This window comes from Trematomus bernacchii, unplaced genomic scaffold (genome assembly GCF_902827165.1).
Source record: "Trematomus bernacchii unplaced genomic scaffold, fTreBer1.1, whole genome shotgun sequence".
In the NCBI taxonomy this organism is placed as follows: domain Eukaryota; kingdom Metazoa; phylum Chordata; class Actinopteri; order Perciformes; family Nototheniidae; genus Trematomus; species Trematomus bernacchii.
Window position 1 is genome coordinate 8,263,875 of NW_022987828.1, and position 18,323 is coordinate 8,282,197.

Below are 18,323 nucleotides of genomic sequence, written 5' to 3' on the forward strand. Positions count from 1 at the left end.
GTGAAGTGAATTTGGTAGCACTGAAATATCCAACAGGGGAAGTGGTTATGGTAGAACATTATGACAAGGAAATATTTTTTAGAAAGTTGTTAAGGGCAAGCTTCATCTATCAAGTGTCTTTAACCAGACGAGGGCTTTTATTTTGAAATTGCTTCCGAGAGTTTTGCCTCGCCCCTGCCTCAAAAGATAATTTCGGCCATGAGTCATGTAAAAACAGCAAAAACATCGCAGTCGCTTTTCTGCTGTGCTTACTGTTTTAAGAAAGAAATACAAATCAAACGAAGGAACATGGATTGAGTATTCCTATGATCATGATTTTTCTTAACCCTGATGGGATATCTCTTGCAGCACATAGACGATCTTTTTTCTTTATAAAAAAAACAAAAAGCATGACGGTTCCACTACAACTCCCAGAATTCTAATTCAACGGAAAGCCAACAGTTCAAACGCGCGGACATCACATTTTGTGCACGTTGGTACGTCCCTGTGTACGCAGCTCACTGTCGTGCAGGTGTTTTGCATAAGGGAGATCCTCGCTTTCTCCAGACACTACCTGAAGTCATGGCTGACCAGGTGGCCGCCATGTGCGATCAGCTTATCAAAGCTCTGAATGTGATGATGGATGCAGAAACAGGACAAGTTTACCGGCTGGAGGCCCTAAAGGTAGCATCGTTTTGGGTTGCTAGCTAGCTGCTAGCTAGCTGAGAATACCATATATTGTAGTTGGTGTGAAATTAGACTCAAGTAACTGCGTAGCTGAATAAAAAAACAATATGTTGTAATGGTCTAGTATTAACACCATTGCTAACACAGTTTGTCTACGTTCGCATATAAATAATGATGGCCAGATGTTTTGCGAGCTAGCCCCTGCATGCCATGAGTATCACCCCAGCACCATATCCAGTGAAGACATGCATTCATTCAAAGACATTGTTATTTACTGAAAGTCCTGCAGAGGGTTATTAAATACTGAGCCTGGTTTAACAAGTCCAATAAACCTTGCAGGGCTGCATCTAGCTTAAATTGCTAATTGTTTTGTTAACTTTAGGCTATTAGGTATTGAATTAAAAGTTGCTCAGGCAGCTGTTGTTGAAGCCACTTTCCTACTGACTAACTACACCAATATGGTAATATTATCGTATGTTTATACCTTATATAATTAAGTTTATCTATGGGTCTGTGTAATAACAAGCTTTTTTTTCACAACAGTTTTGCGAGGAGTTTAAAGAGACCAGCTCCTTCTGTGTCCCATGTGCCTTGCAATTGGCTGACAAAGCCCAGCCAGCTGTTGTAAGACACTTTGGTTTGCAAATCCTGGAACACGTAATCAAGTGAGTGCAACAGAGAAATCATGTTTATAACAAATAATGTCATGCTAAAAGCTAAATTAATCTTATTTTTCTTGCAGGTTCAGATGGAACAACATGCCACAACAAGAGAAGGTCCAGTTGAAGGAATGTGCCATGCACCTGTTATCAACTGTAAGTGTGACATTAATAGGCTGTTAACAACATAACTATATGTCTTTTGGTTTAAATGATCCTGAATCTTACTGTCACAGTAGTAGACACTTTATCTAACACCTGTTTTGTGTCTTATCAGGGTACTCATTCTATCCTAGAGGAGGAGAGCCACATCAAAGATGGCCTGTCAAGAATCACTGTGGAAATGATAAAGAGAGAATGGCCTCAACATTGGCCAGACATGCTGAAAGAGATGGAGGCTATCACTAGCAATGGGGTGAGTAATTAATAGCGTGTATATAGTTTGTTATTGCATATGTGTTGTTTCCTCTGCCAGCTTGCACGAAATTTGAATAACATGATGTCATAAATCGCATGCAAATAAGTGCCAGTCGAGGATTAGTCATTTTCATCTGGTGTCATCGTGTCAACTACTTGAAGATTGTAGCAAATTAAGGGTAAATGAGCAACTATGAACCTAAACAACATGTTTCCCAATTGGTTATTGTAGTAGAGCACAAAGCATATTTTTTGGCCAAAAGATGCAGCCCTTTAATGTTGTTGTTGTTATGGTCTTTTAGTGTCAAATGTAATAAATAAAGTTGAAGCTAAAATGCACTTCTGCCTTTTCATAGGAGGCTCAGACAGAGTTGGTGATGTTGATCCTGCTGAGACTGGCGGAGGATGTGATCACGTTCCAGACGTTGCCCACCCAGCGACGCAGAGACATCCAGCAGACCCTCACCCAAAACATGGAAAGCATCTTCAGCTTCATGATGGCCATTCTGCATCTTAATGTGGAGGAATACCGCAAACTGGTCAGTGGTGTCCAAACTTTTATTTTGTAGAAATAAGTAGCAATCAAAATCATGTGCCAGTGTTATGGTTTTTATGTATTGATCCATTGTTTTTCATATAGCTAAAATAAAAAAGTAGGGTAATTTATTGTTTTTCTGATCTTTTTTTTTTTGTATTTCTGTTTCCAGAAAGGGTCTCCCGAACATGAGCTGCAGGTCAGAACACCACACAGCTTCTCTGCTCTAAAAATGAACCTCTTATTAACTTGATCACTTACCTTGATTTTCCATGCACAGGCCAGGGCTCACTGCAGAGTTGCCGTGGCGACGCTGAATACACTTGCAGGCTACATCGACTGGGTGTCTCTGGTGTACATCACCTCCGGAAACTGTCATCTGCTGGAAATATTGTGTTTACTGCTGAGTGAACCGGAGCTGCAGCTGGAGGCAGCCGAGTGTCTGCTCATCGCTATCAGTCGGAAGGTGAGTCGCAGAGAAAACACAGGAATGAAAGGCCCTTAGACTGTAGCTTAAGCCATGATGCCAGCTGTAAATCCCATTTTTTTGTTCTCTCTGTTTGTCAGATAGTAGCTATTGTATGATATGTTGGAAACATCTCACCAGATTTTATGGAATTTATTGGAAAATGGAAAGATGTGATGCATATCTGTAGCAATAGGGCCACCTTGTGGTTACTTAAAAAAAAAAAAAACGACTTTGCCTCACAACGCACTCCTAGACAAACCTAGCCGTTTTTCGATTTTAGTTTTACAATAATTCTTAGTTGATTATTTATAATATATACATTATATATTGGTTAGTCCGAACAAGTTGTGTGCGCACCTATTAACTCTTAGAGATTCTTTTAAAGTCTTAAGGAAATTATTTTGATGGAATCATAAATCTATTGATCATAAATCTATCGATTAGATTTATGATTAGAAAATTATAAAAGTAGGGTAGACATGTGGAGATTACCCAGCTGAACAAAACGTGATCTGTCTCTTAAATGTGTGTCAACCACAGACCTTATTTCAAGCTATTTCCCAAAATCCTATGGAGAAATTGCATTGCATTTTTGTCGAAGGAACCGGAAGAAGTTTACTTCCGGGTTTTAGGACGCGTCACTGCGGTTCTCTATTTAAACGCCTATAAGTCATGAGTCTGACTTTGACATTTTCACCATCAGCCAATCAGTTTTTAATGTATATTGCATTGCATTTTTGTCGAAGGAACCGGAAGAAGTTTACTTCCGGGTTTTAGGACGCGTCACTGCGGTTCTCTATTTAAACGCCTATAAGTCATGAGTCTGACTTTGACATTTTCACCATCAGCCAATCAGTTTTTAATGTATATTGCATTGCATTTTTGTCGAAGGAACCGGAAGAAGTTTACTTCCGGGTTTTAGGACGCGTCACTGCGGTTCTCTATTTAAACGCCTATAAGTCATGAGTTTGACTTTGACATTTTCACCATCAGCCAATCAGTTTTTAATGTATATCACTGTGTTTATTTGCTGATGATCTAGATGCTGAATTAAAAAATACAGGAAAATAAATTAGGGGATTGTGCAGCCTTGGTGAAAGTAATGGATTTGGAATATGAAACTGCCTTATAATTTATTTTAGAACTGTAGATCAGATGAGTCATGCTACAGTATGCTCAGTTTCTACCTTGAAGTTTTACATTAAATTAACAATAACACACCATGTATTGTGTGTTTCTGCCACAGGGCAAGCTGGAGGACAGGAAGCCCTTCATGTTGCTGTTTGATGATGTGGCCATCGACTACATGCTTTCTGCAGCCCAGTGAGTACAACTTCCTCCACCATCCACCACTTTACTGGCTTCAGCCTACCATTGTCACTGTTAATCAATGGATTGTCTGGTTGCAGGTCAGCGGATGGACTGGCAATATGTATGAAATCCAATGAATCACAGTAAGTAATGTGACACAAATGCCTTCTGTGGAGCACCAAACAGATTTAAAAGAGCCATCAAAGCACATAGAAGTTTATTCAGTATTGCCCCTTTGTGAATACCTTTTTTAGAGCAGTGGATGTGGTGGAGCGGCGCTACATCTTCCTGAAGAGGCTGTGTCAGGTGCTGTGCGCTCTGGGAGGCCAGCTCTGCTCATTAGTGGTAAATGAATTTGACAACATATCAATTCCTGTGTTCACATGGCCTTTTATCCTGGCCATGAATACATTTTGTGTAACATCATATAAGCATATTTTTTACGTGTATAATGTGTTCTCTCCACAGGGTTCAGATGTAGAGGTTGAAGTACCTGCAAATCTCAGCAAGTACATCGAAGCCCTTTTAGCCTTCACTACACATCCCAGTCAGGTGAGATCACTTTTTTTCTGATGGCTTTCACTTCTAAATCCTTATGTTGTAAACTGCATTTGAATCTGTAGAATATGAATCCTTCAGCTGTGTTTGGTCTCTCTGTGTTTGATATTCTGCAGTTTCTGAAGAAAACCACCCTGCCTACCTGGGGATCTTTGTTCAGACATGAGGCTCTTTGTAAGGACGCAGTAGTTGTACAGATGGCCGCCAAATTCCTCAGAACGTCTATGACCAACCTAGTCAAGGTGAGACATGGATGTAAGCCAACCAGATGTAAACATGTTCAGGGTACCACAGGTGTCTTATATGTTAGGTATAATTCAAGGGGCCCAATATTTACTTGTCTTTCTCTTCAGGCTGGATTTCCATCTAGAGACGATAACCCAAGTTGCCAGTACTCCTGTGTGGACTTTGACAGTGACGAGGACTTCAATTTCTTTTTCAACTGTAAGCATTACAGATTTAGCTTTACCTGAGTCGTCCTTATCTGATCCCTTGATGTTTTTAACAGTGTATGTTCATGTTTAACAGCTTATCGGGCGCAGCTGGGACTGGTGGTGAGGTTTGCATGTCGCATTGTTCCTCTGGAGGCGTTCCAGATAGCAGCAGAATGGTTACACTATCAGATCAGCAGCCCTATTGATACTGGGGCTATCACATGTAAGTGTCCTTATTGTGTTCTAAATGTTCTTATCTGCACATTTGTGGCTGATTTGGATAATTTAACACGTAAAGCATACACCATTGGCTCTACTTAAACTTTACATTTATATGGATGATCATACATTCCTAAAAGCAGCTAATTAACTTGCCTTGTCTCTCTAAACCTCACTAGCTAAGACTGCCGAGGGCCTGTGCTCCTTCCTGTCTCCATCAGTGGTGCAGTGGGATGCAATGACTGTGTTCATGGAGTGTATGACCACACAGATCTTCAAAAATCTGGAGGAGGAGGTAAGAGGAATCGTTTTAAGCTACGGAACAAACCTGAGTGATACAAATAATGTGGACTATAATAATGTAAACGTTTGCCCCCCTCTCCCTCTGCCTCTTACCGTGTAGAAGTTGCCCATAGATCAGAGCATGGAGCTGCTGCAGGCCGTGCTGAACTACGACACCAAAGACCCGCTCATCTTGTCCTGTGTGCTCACCAACGTCTCTGCTCTCTTCCCGTTTGTCATACATAGACCAAACTTCCTGCCACAGGTCCTCTACAAGGTCAGCGGAGTCCTCATGGTCACTGCATACTATTGTGCATCTTCAATATATGTATTATTTTTTTATATATATAAACCGGAATATAGTAATGGCTAATATAAATATATAGTAGTTTTATGATGGTTTAATGTAGTGCTGATGGTGGTTTTCTAAGATATTTAAGTTTAGGTAGAGAAAAACTCTATTCAATATGATATTTATTACTCTTTTCAAATGTGGGGATGTCTGTGTTCTTAAATATCCTATGTACACCATTTTGCATGCTCTGTGTTGCTATGCCACCAGTTTCTACAACATTTAAAAACAAGTTTATAACAAGTATTATCATCAAGATTAACCTAACAGTACTTTATTATTTTGTCCCTACAGCTGTTTAAAGCAGTCACATTTGAGGTTGGTCAGGAAAATAAGGTGAGTTTCTTTCACAGAACCAATTAACATAACAGAACCGGTGATTTTCCTAATCCTACATGTCTAAAACCCCAAAAATAAATATCCAATTGATAACTTTAGGCACCTCGGTCCCGAGCTGTAAAGAACGTGAGACGGCACGCCTGTTCTTCAATCATCAAAATATGCCGAGACTACCCTAGGGTCCTCTTGGTGAGTGTCCAATTCACCAATTTTAAGTAAAATTGCATGACATGTATATACATTAGTTAACATGATGTATTTTCTCCTCCCCAGCCTTGTTTTGACATGTTTTACAACCACGTAAAGAAGCTGTGCTCGAGCCAAGCCACGCTCTCTCAGACGGAAAGTTCTCTAATGGAGTCTCTGGTGCTCATCAGTAACGAGTTCAAAGACTTTGAAAAGCAGAAGGCTTTTATAGACGAGCTGATGGCTTCAGTGGTTGCAGACTGGACCTCGGAGGAGATGAGGCAGTGCGTATGAATTCCTTATTTTCCCCCTCAATATGTACATGAGCTTTAAAGTCATGAAAGATAAGTATCTCTTCTTTGTGTTCCAGTGTGCTGTCGAACCCTGCCGTGTACCTGTCCTTTGTCGGGGCCGATCAGGTTGTCACTGAGCAGAATAAAGATGCAGACACATCGGGCCTTAATAGAACGCGGGTAAGTGTGTAGGTCTACTTAGTATGTGAGCTCTGAGGGTCATTTTGCAGGTGTTTGCTCATAAAGAGTACTGGGCTAATTTTAAGTATTGAGAAAGCAATGAGCCCAATAATGAAACAATTGTTTAATTCTTAATCTCTTCTTTTTTGGCCTTCTTTAGCTGAGTTTCTGCTTGTATGCCATGATGGGGGTGGTGAAGCGTGCGCGCTGGCCTGCCGACCTGGAGGAAGCCAAAGCTGGGGGCTTTGTGGGGGGCCTCACCGCCACAGGAGCTCCCATCTACAGAAACCCCTGCACTGCCCAGTTTCTGGCCTTTCTGCCCAACCTGCTGGCTCTAATCAGGTATGCCTTTTTATTTATCACAATACTTTTCTTTACTTCTTCATTCAACAAATGTCTTCACCTGGGCAGTAAGGCTTGCTCAGACCCCGTTTACACGAGGACGATACGGGTTGTATCCGCATAGTTTCTCTTGCGTATAGCCCTTTCGTTTACACGAGGCCGTAACAAAGCGATAGAAATGGACCCCGCAAACGATAACGGGTCCCAAGGTGGATAGATCTGTAAACTGAACGCTCTGGGGGGGCAAACGGCTCCGTGTGTACGCCCTATACGATCATTTTCTGATAACGATGAAATAGCCCCGCCTCCCTCTCCCCACGTCTCCCTCTCCCCACGTCTCCTGCTCAGAGATCAGCTGCTGGGCTGTCAGAAGAGGGGGAGGAAAAGAGAGGCTCCGTTTATTATTCTTATATTATTATATAGAGTCGTTATCAATTTGTTTTAAAGCTCAATAAATAACAAAGAAGACCTCTGACCGGCACTTTTCTAATTTTGTCCGGAAGATTTAAACTTTAACGGACATATTGACCGGCGAAAAAAAATGTTAACGGAAACTCTGCCGCACGGTTCCCTCGTCCCTTGGAAGAGACGTAGAGGTGGGTGTTTTTCATCTGCTGGTGGACTACCGGAGAGATTTACAGCAGGAGCACACGCCGTCCACCGTGGAGAATAAACAGAAGGGAAACCATGGCAACCATGCTCCGGGGTCTTCTTCGCTGTTTTTGGTGTATTTTGTGGCGGCAGCAGCGCCACTTACAGGCCCGGCCTATGTACTACAGCGTTTCCAGCGGGTCGACCGGTCTCGTGTGAACGGACACGTTAAATGAATCGAATGCGTGTGAACGGAAGACTTTTTTGAAAACGCATACGGTGCGTAAACGAACGCAAACGTTCCCGTGTAAATGGGGTCTAAGTCAGGCATGATGATGTAAACAGCATTTTCATAGCTGATAAAAAAGCTTTACAATGTATTTCATTTCATTTCAAACCTTTATTTAACCAGATTGTCCCTTGAGATCATAGATCTCTTTTTCAAGGGAGACCTGACCTATATGGCAGCATGTTGGAGCCCTTTTCTGATTTCAAAAGGAAAATAAAGAGGAAAGGTTTCGCATGATCAGGTGGTCTGCATAGAGCAGGGTTGCGGTCGAATACTCCAAAAAAACAGCTCCTAAGTTCTAACCCTATCGTCTATTCCTTGACCTCGGAGTGAAACGTCATGGGGTTAAGGGATAGTGGATAGGAGAATTCAAAAGGATTTAGGAGGAGAGACTGCAGTACTTTAGAGAATCCGACTGCACTTTCACTATCCGACGTGTTTATGATGCGCCAGCGGAGGTCATAAATGTGCGCCTGCTGCTGTGGGGAAACTATGGAAACTACAGTTTTCTATACAGCGGACTACAACATGGATGTTTAATAAGAACGAGGGACTACTGTAAACTCATCTAGAGACTCTGCACCGTGCTCTGATGCTGTTGTTTTATGCTTTATGAACGGGGACAACAGAGAAACATATTCTTCATGACCAAAGTTGGAATTGAAATAAAAAAGGAAAGTGAAACTTATGCTCGTCACCCTCTCCCTCCGGTCCACATTAATACAAATGATCCCAATACGTATGATTGTATGAAAAGATCTTAAAATCAATACAAATGTATTTATTATAAACGTTAGTCCTCAACATCTATCACTGTGTATATCACCATTCAAACATCTTTTTAAAAGTTGAACAAACCCCACACAGCTCAGTAAAGACTGTGAAATGTTGACTTTATTTGATCATTTCAGTAAAAACTAACGTTCATATTTCTCTTTTTGATTATAATACTGATGAACGTTCAAAACAAAGCACTTTGGCAACTTAGCACATACGTTTTGAACCGTAACTTTCATGATATCATTTCTCGTTCATAATCGATTGTTTCCGTGAACGGCCGACTGTTGTGTGACGGCAAATGCCGCGGCCGCAAGGCATTGTGGGGCAGCATTTTCTCCTCTCCTTTTGGTTAGGGAGGTCCAGTGGTTCCTAAGCTAAAGGAGGTTATAAAGGAAGTTTGAAACCTCCTTTCCTTTTAATTTAGAGAATTCGAACGGCACTTATCATGGCTGCCACTGAGGGACTTCCGGGACATTTCACTCCGTTAGGAAGGTTCCTAAGCTAAATGGACTATTCGACCGCAACCCTGGTGTGTCAAACTCAAATACACAGTGGGCCAAAATAAAAAAATGGGTACTAGTCGAGGGCCGGACTGGTTCAATGTTTATTGCAAAACTTATTGAAATGAACTTATTGCACATATTAAACCTGGAACTAACAAAGCTTAAATTATGGCCTATAAAAACAACATTAAACATTAAATAATCAGTTGCATTCATTTCTTATGGCTCTATCTGTAGATTTTCTGGAGTCATTTCTTATGATTACATTTTTCCACAGGCCAACAACCGCTTCAAAAAAACTATTTCCCTCAAAGAAAAACCAAACATGCCCTGTTGTCGCAAGAAAAAAAGTGCAGAAGGAAACATCCGTTGAAACTCAGTGTGCTGCTCTGTGATGCTAGTTCAAGCCAGATACTTGGCATCTCATCTTGGGTGCAAGTTCATCAATGTTTGGGCTCAGGCTCTGAGCTGAGGAGACCCTCAGGATTGAGTGAAGGTGTGCGTGCAATATACCGGCGGGCCAGATCTAATAGTAATTAAAAATTATCCTGCGGGCCGAAATTAAATCCACCACGGGCCTGATTTGGCCCCCGGGCCTTGAGTTTGACACATGTGGCTTAGAGCATTGCACGTTGATTTGATTGGCAGCTGAGAGGCAGTGCAAATTTAAAAAAAGGCAGTTACTTTATTTAATTACAATTACATTAAATGTGTGATAAAATGAGGTCAGTGGTTTACCCTCCGTGTTTGCTTATTAGTTTGTCTAGCAGTGTCCCAATAATACCTCCTGCTATTATACTGATCTGTGACCAGTCTCTTTGCTCTATTCCTCATTGAAGGACCCAAAACAGTCTGTTCACTCCGGAGAACATGGCTCGTCTGAGTGAGACCTTCTCCAGGGCCCATGATGTGATGGACGCAGAGAAAAAAGTGGTTCTTGGTAAGATGGGCTTCCAGAACATTTCTTATTTCTCTCCCCATGAGTAAGCCATCATCTTCATAGATTTTGTCTAAACCTTCTATATATGTCCTCTCTCCAGGTCTCTCTCAGAACCTTCTGGACATTTATGACACTGCTGTGTATAGAAGCAACCTGGAGCGAATGCAGGGATTCTTGTCCACGTTGTATGACAACTGGTGAGAAAGATCCCCAAACGTTTGGTTTTGTTTCAACAGATTAAATGTTACTTTATCTTACGCTCTCTTTACCTCTGTAGCTTCCATGTCCTGGGAAGCGCAGGTGTGTCCCTGCAGCAGGATTTCTACACCATTGAGAGGCTGAGTGAAGAAATAGCTGGCTCTGCTTTTTCGTCCCTGGACCATGTGCCGGACCACAGACTTCGCCCTATGATTCATATCCTTGCTTTGGTTTTATTTCAAAATCCAATATTATCACTGCTTTCTACATGAACTAAGATGAGTTGTTGCTTTATGTTGACATGGTATTTCCTTAATAACTTTACGGGTGTTTCTGAGGCAGTTGGTGCTATCGTGTCCTCAGGAGTACTACAACAGTCTACTGTGCCCCCTGCTGGGACCTTTGTTTGCCTACATGCAGCAGGTCAGATCTCCACATCTCCCATTCTGTAACATTTATCATTCATTTGACTATATTATATATTTAATACACTCACTGTTGTTTAGGTTGCTAAATCTCATGGTTTTGTTTCCATTTCATACTACAGAGACTCAATGTCAAGTGGCAGGTCATCAGCCAGAGGACCTCTGTCAAGTAAGTACAATCCAGGGCCACAGAATACTTGCAGTACATTTAGCTAACGATACTCGCATACATTTCCTTAAATACAATCTTTATTTAATCGTTTTCTGTGTTTGTAGTGGTGAGGATGAGGAGGTGGTGGTGTGTCAGGAGAGCCATGTGACGCAGGAGATGTTGGAGGAGCAGCTGGTCCGCCTGATCACCAGGGAGGTGCTGGATCTTCTCTGTAAGTTTCAGAATGTCTTGTGTTCAAAAGAAATGAAAGTGAATTCTATGTTAATGTTGCTATTAACTGATTATTTTTTAATTAAACTGGAGTTAAGGAATGCACCATAAAAAGCAGTGTATTAACTAGCATTGCAATGAACGGGCCACTTGTGCACTTGGTGGTAGAGGTATTGATTAAAAAATAAAATATCTCTTGCAAAAGGATATTTTATTATAATGACGGTGCACTTGTTTTATGATAGTAATATAATGTCCCTGACTTAACCCTTTTCTTTTTTTAAGCCAAGCACACGGTGAAAATCATGGCTTGTAACTGCTAATGCACTTTTAATCATGTGGGCAATTTGTGTATGTGCCAGATGTGCAAACTAAAAACACATCAGCAAAGTGCAAATATGAGCCATAATTCCTGGATAGAGCTGAAAGTCTACATGTTGACTGTCTTTTGCCTTGATAATTAAATAACTGACCCCCACTGTGAACTCGAAAAAAGGGTGATGTTTGGGGATGCATATTCAGAAGGTGCTAAAAATATATTATGTGTTTTATAATTCAGCATATAGCAGCAACTGCCTGATCAGCCATTACTCTTAATATTGTAAGCAGAGGAGTTGAGTTATTGTGCGGCCATAACATTTCTGTTCTTTCTTCTCTTGTAGCTGTGAGCTGCATATCTAAAAAAGGACATGAACCAGCAGCAGATAAAGAGGAAATAGATGGTAAGATAACACTTTAAATACAGTTGTATTTTGTTTTTATTATATATGTATTCATAAGATTTTATTTGGATTTCTCACAATGAACACTTCCAAACAAATACTCACAATGACAAGATGGCATGACTGATGACTCTTGTGTGTCTAATTTATATAATAATTGACATAGTCGAGTACTATTCCTGCCTATTGTCAAATCACAATTAGTTGTATTTAACTGTCTCTTAATGTTATCTTATTAGTATTCTGATCGCCATGATACTGCTATGATTGTCCAAATCATTTGGATAGTGCATAGTCTATCATGTTGCATTTTTTATAGGCTGATATTTATACCAAAATACGCGACATATCATGCTTTATTTGGAGAAACAATTCTATGCAAAATCAGACTTTCAGCACACCCATAATGCACGAGTCTAAGGTTTCCTAACCACATTTTCCAAGTCTTTTGGGACACCTCTAGTCTTACTTCAAATGACCAACGTTTTACCATGATATCTGTTTCAACAGTTACTTTTAACTTATTTTTAAATGTTTGTATTATTATTTGTATTTGTATTGTATTTTATCTTTATTTCTTACCTTGTTTGAATCCTGTTTTTCACCCTGACCCTGTGGCTGCCTGAATTAAATAAAGTTCCATCTTATCTTAATACTTTTCTTGAACTGTTCTCTCACAGAGGAAGAGATGATGATGGATTCGGCGCAGACGGCGTCTCCTGCCCAGCCCACAGAGGAGCTGAGTGAGCTGGGAAAACACCTGTTGAAACACGAGGTCAGCCTGAGACGCATAACACTCCAGTAACAGCATATTTATTACTGAAATGCTGCAGATAGGCTCAATGTCTCTGTTTTTCTCATCCAGAACATCTACATGAGCATGTTGACCCTCGCCTTTACCTCCCTGTCGTGGAAGGACACCACCAACTGTCACCGCACTGCTTCCATGGTCTGCTGGACACTTCTGCGCCAGGTAGCAACAAACGTACAATATAAAAGCTAGCCTTATAGTATTTTATTAGTGTGCACAAATCTCATAAAATACAATGGAAGTCTAAGGCTGAAACGACCATGGCTTTTTAAACACAGGAAGTACTTTCTGACACCTTTCTGACCATTTAATGCACAATTTCATGTTTACCGGGTCGGGCTATTTTGAGTTTCTGTTGATATTCACTCATTGCCTGTGACTTAAAGGTGGCTGTTAAATGTACCTTTTCATTTTCACATATTTCTAAAATGTTCCTCTCAAATCCGCTCTCTGTCCCTTCAGGCTATCGGGGGTAATCTTCTTCCTGAAGCAGTCACATGGTTTTATACCAGTGTCCTTAGGGCCCTTCAGGTTCACGGGCAACATGAAGTCTGCAACTCTACCCTCTCTCAGCTGGCTATGCTCATCTATGAAAACCTGGTGAGGCTAAAAGCAATAACCTCTGCCATATCTGCTCTTTTATGTTGACCTTGTTTGTTTAACCGTTATTGCCCAGCCCATTATTTTTCGTATTTGTTTTTACTATAAGATGATTAAAGTGATGTCTTGAAATGCACGTTTTATCTAACTTGCAGTAAAAAACGTTAAAACTGTTCAGTTGACTGTCATAAATGGAAGAAGCATGAACCATCAAAAATCCGCACAAGCTGTGACCACGTACATTCATTCACACACACACAGCCTCCAAAAACTTGACCTCCATGCCAAATGTTAGCCTCCCAGTGAGAAATATTGGATATTTCCGTTGCCAAAAATAACATCAAACAATGAATCGGTTATCAAATGAGCCTCTGATTCATTGGCAGTCAAATTACTAATTGGTTCTGCTGTGAAGTCACAAAGTACTTATTATATCAGTAATATATAGAAGTTTTATCTGTGGGTCTTTATAGTTGATTCCTCAGAATGCATTACTAATCATCTCCTTACCTGTCTGTTTATCTGCTATAGCGAGCTCGCTATCCAGAGCTAAGAGTAGTGATGACCCAGATCCCAAACATCAGTGTGGAGGCTCTGGACCAGTATGACCACCGGCTCTTGGACCCTAATGCCCAGAAGGTTGGAGACAAGAAGAGGAAAGACCACTTCAGGAAGCTCATCGAAGGAACCGTTGGGGTAATGCCACATTTAGCCACTAGAGAGCAGTGCTTCTCTGTTATATCCCACTGTAGACTGCTCATCAGAAGTGACCAGACACCCTGGCCTCAGAGTGCAAGTCATTACTCGGCAGTGTGTGATTCTGGCTGTGCAGTAAATCTTCTGTGCTCGGCAGAAAGAAAATGTGCAGCAGCTCAACAGGGCTGTACAATGTAATGAAATTATTTCTGGTAGATCTCCTATAGCTCTGTTTTAACCCCTCCTCTCTTTGTCTCTCGTCAACAGAAAGCTCTGTGCCAGCAGTTCAGGAAGGAGGTTCATATCCGGAATCTTCCATCGCTCTATAAAAGCCCGAAGCCGGACAAGGATGTAGTGCAGAACAGTGAAGCAACAGGCCTGGAAGCTCTCTTCGCCCCAGAGAAGAATACCCTGTAGGAACACAGAGTGCTTCTAATGGACTTCATACTGACTGCAGAGAGTTATGTGTACAAACCGGGGTCTCCGTCACCATCCTCCAGCTGGGGAAGTGCGGCTCTCCCTGACATGACTGTCAACACCGCTGTTTCTCAATAGGTCATCTTTATTTTTACCATCGATGTACCACAGCACCACTCATAAAATCTTCCCACCAGTCATTTGTACAAGCAAGTATAACACAGCAGATCCATTTTTAAATCCGATTGCACATTACGTCTTGATTCCTTTACTCTTAGCAATTAATGAGGTGTGGAAGAAGTAGTAGTGAAGACTTCAGATTAAAGTATGTTTCTTCGTCGTATTGTGGGAAGAGACAATCTGAAAATAGCTACCAACCATTATTTTATATTCTTCAGCAGAAGCTTAATTGAGCCACAAAACTATTTTCTAACAGGATGATTCAGCCGTTTGTAGGCGCCATTATTTGCTCATTGACCAGCATCATTCACACTAATCATGTCAGATTTATGGGACAATGGTATCAAACGGCGAGTTCAGCTGTGGTTTGACATTCATTATAGAAATTGGCGTCTAATGATACCTAAAAAGGTAAAGAAAGTATAGCCAATAGCAACAGGAGTAGCCTGTTAGGAAGGATTGTGTGTGTGTGTGTGTGTGAGTGTGTGTGTGTAAACCTTTTTTTGTGTAAAAAAATATATATTTTACAGATTTGTTGTGCAACCACGCTGCTGCTGCTGCGGTCAAGGCCGGTCCAGAAGAAGAAATGTTTTGGACAAATCCTGGTTCTAATTTCTGAAAGAATGCAAAAATGTACCTCATGTACACCGTGCCCTTAGATGGGGTGAAGATGCATCATGGAAACATACCCTAAGAAAATAAAGCAACTGGATATTGTAGATATGATTATGAACAGCAATGTTTTAGTGTGCAGATATTACAAAGCAGTTGTTTTAGCACGTCTAATACTACAAATAATGAAGCCAAATGTTGTGCCAAAACACTCATGCTAGACCTGATGACCAACGTGACCATACAATCATTTCCGAGAAACAAAACTACTACATATATAGTTTTCACAAAGATTGTTTATGAATAAACTTAACAACTAATGTGTAGCTTAATCCAAGTCTTTAATTTTTCTTTTTTTATGTTTTTTTGTATTTGTGCATTTGCCATTATTCAGAGTGCTAAACATTAAAAAATGAAAATGAAAATGGTGAACCAGACATACATTCCTCCATTTTCAAGAGATTGTTTTTTAATCATGATTTGGTGGATATATCTTACTCTTATAGATCTGCTATGCTAGATATGATGAGTACTGTGTTGGGAAGATTGGTCTGAAATTCTAGATTACATTTGACTGAAAACGGGTTCACATCCTACTTGCCCTGTAAAAGAAACATTTGTGAAGCTTGGATATCCAATGAACCGATTTACCTGTCTTTGTGATGATTGTTCACCTTCGGCCATTTAAAAAAAAAAGAACTTACTTACACTAACTTGTTCTGTTCAAAGGAGAAAATCGTTTTTTTTTATTTGGTGTGGTTTATACTTTGTTTTATTTTTAAATAAATGAATCAATATTGATCTTGATTTAATTTTGTCTAAATATTTTTTTATTTCGAATTATGAGAAATGTTACATTAGACTTGCTCAGTTGCTACAGATGGACAAGGTTCAAGGTTCTTTATTTAGAACCTTGAACCTTGATATCTGGGTCTTAATATGTGTTTTGTTTTGCACGGCCCAACATCTAAATAGTAGTGAAGTGGTCATAGTTGTCTTTACCTTTACAGGACCTTCATTTCATGTTTTAACTGTTATATTATAAGGGATATTTCATTAGTGAACGAGGAAGTCTTCTGAAAGCATAATAGTAAAAGCAGTTCACATTCCATTCCGGAAGGAATTCTGCTATTACCGACCACCGTCAAATATTGTAAAGAAGCGCAATGAAGAAGAACTGTGTTGTCTACTGGTATTTTATTGTAGTAAAAATATATTTAGCTAATTATAAATATTCACAGTAAACATGCACTCTCTTACATCTTGAAGTGTTGAACCAACATCCTCAGTTTAAAGTTTAAATGTTGGTTAGAAAAGTTAGCTGTAGGGCCTTGCAGCAAAGAACAGAGTCATTAAATAAACAGCTAACGTTAAGCCACATTTGTAATTGGATAGCATACTGCAATTTCCCCCCAAAACAAAACTATAATATTACTCCACTACAGTTAAGAAATTAATATTGTAAATTCAGCATTGATTTTTTATTGATTTTTACACAACATTTGTTTCACATCTTCATGTGTCAAATGAAGAATCAGATTGTTTTATGTAGGCCTACTTTTAAGGACTAAACTATCCAAATGTTTATAAAGTAGGTAAAATAAGCTTCACCTCCAGCTGTTGCAACATTAAAATGCTACACACAAGAAATTGCATTTAAATAATTGATATATAGATATATATATTCCTAAATAATTGCTCTTACTGATTTCAATTTACGGTTAGCAATCCTGACATGAGTTTGCTTTCAAGTTATCAAAAATATTTGTTTACAAACCCACAATCATTCTTATGACAATATTTGCATATGTGCATTGAAAGAGTTACGAGCGGCTGTAATTGAGAGCTGAATCAATCAGGTCATACATAGTCCTTTACATGTGCAGACTTCTTCCACAAACATGATAACCACCTCATTGTTTAAGGCATTTATCAAGCACATACTGTATGCCAAACATGATTCTTTTTAAGGATATGCTGCTTTTCTTTAAAAAGTAAACTGCATTTCTTTAATCTATTGAATGAACAAATGAATGCAACTTTGTCTTTGTGCTAATTGGAATTGTTGAGTGTTTAAACAATTTTTTAAACAATTTTTACTATAAAATAGGTAAATAAAGGAAATCGTGTATCTGTAAAAAGAAAAATGTTGAAGCACTATGGTAATTATTTCTTCTGTCTAAACTGGCAGTGCAGAGAGACATTTCTAGTGCATAAAACAAACAAAACCTTGCACCCACCTTCAGTATGCCTTCTCCCACCCACGCTACACAGATATCAGGATTGTGATTGATTTATGCTACAACAAACGGATGCCTTTGTATTTTTTCTTTTTCTTTTTCTAGGCAAAAAATATCCAAATAACGAACTCTGATAATGCTTCTTAATAATCCTCATCTCCCCAATGTCTTCAAGGGCCCATTGTCTATCCCGCAGTACTTTGCTCCTCCTGCTTTTCCCCTCACTGCTTCCTCTCTGCAAGATTCTCCCATCAGTGTGACTCGTCAAACTTAAGCTCCAGACATTTCTCAACATTTGTCCTCAACAGACACACGACCCAAAAGTTAGATGATGACATTTACAGCCCAGAAAAGGACTGCTCTGATCAAGATGTCTAATTTGCAAAAAGAGAGAAAAATAATTCACTGCCTTTAAGAAGAAACTGTGACTTTTCTTAATGTCGTTCATTCAAAGTTTTGTTATAAAGGAAGTATTTGATATCAGATATAAATAAAGAGTTTAAAGCAAAGAACAATAATGAAGCACAATACATGATCTTATAACTGACATAATGTTGCCATGCAAAGTCAAAAGCCATTGTAACCCTTCTAAGGGACAACATGGGTAAGAAATTACCCGTATTGACTTACAATGTTATTTCATGCATGGCTGACTGTTTCTTAGCTATATTTTTGGAAATCTATTTATTTAATCA

At 39.7% G+C, this 18,323-nt stretch overlaps 1 protein-coding gene across 1 annotated transcript; it reads left to right on the forward strand.

The window, feature by feature from the left end:
• Window positions 1-561: 561 nt before the first annotated feature.
• On the forward strand, window positions 562-16,195 carry LOC117499887 (exportin-5). The gene is made up of 33 exons (XM_034152549.1): window positions 562-663; window positions 1,210-1,331; window positions 1,409-1,481; window positions 1,603-1,740; window positions 2,099-2,281; window positions 2,450-2,476; window positions 2,558-2,743; window positions 3,993-4,069; window positions 4,156-4,200; window positions 4,312-4,402; window positions 4,526-4,609; window positions 4,732-4,857; window positions 4,969-5,059; window positions 5,144-5,272; window positions 5,448-5,563; window positions 5,672-5,827; window positions 6,197-6,238; window positions 6,341-6,430; window positions 6,515-6,711; window positions 6,798-6,900; window positions 7,061-7,242; window positions 10,245-10,345; window positions 10,446-10,542; window positions 10,623-10,759; window positions 10,869-10,966; window positions 11,091-11,137; window positions 11,245-11,351; window positions 12,013-12,072; window positions 12,753-12,847; window positions 12,938-13,045; window positions 13,346-13,483; window positions 14,015-14,179; window positions 14,447-16,195. The coding sequence occupies exons 1-33, from the start codon at window positions 562-564 to the stop codon at window positions 14,594-14,596; spliced, it is 3,663 nt and encodes a 1,220-aa protein (XP_034008440.1). The 3' UTR covers window positions 14,597-16,195.
• Window positions 16,196-18,323: the final 2,128 nt, after the last annotated feature.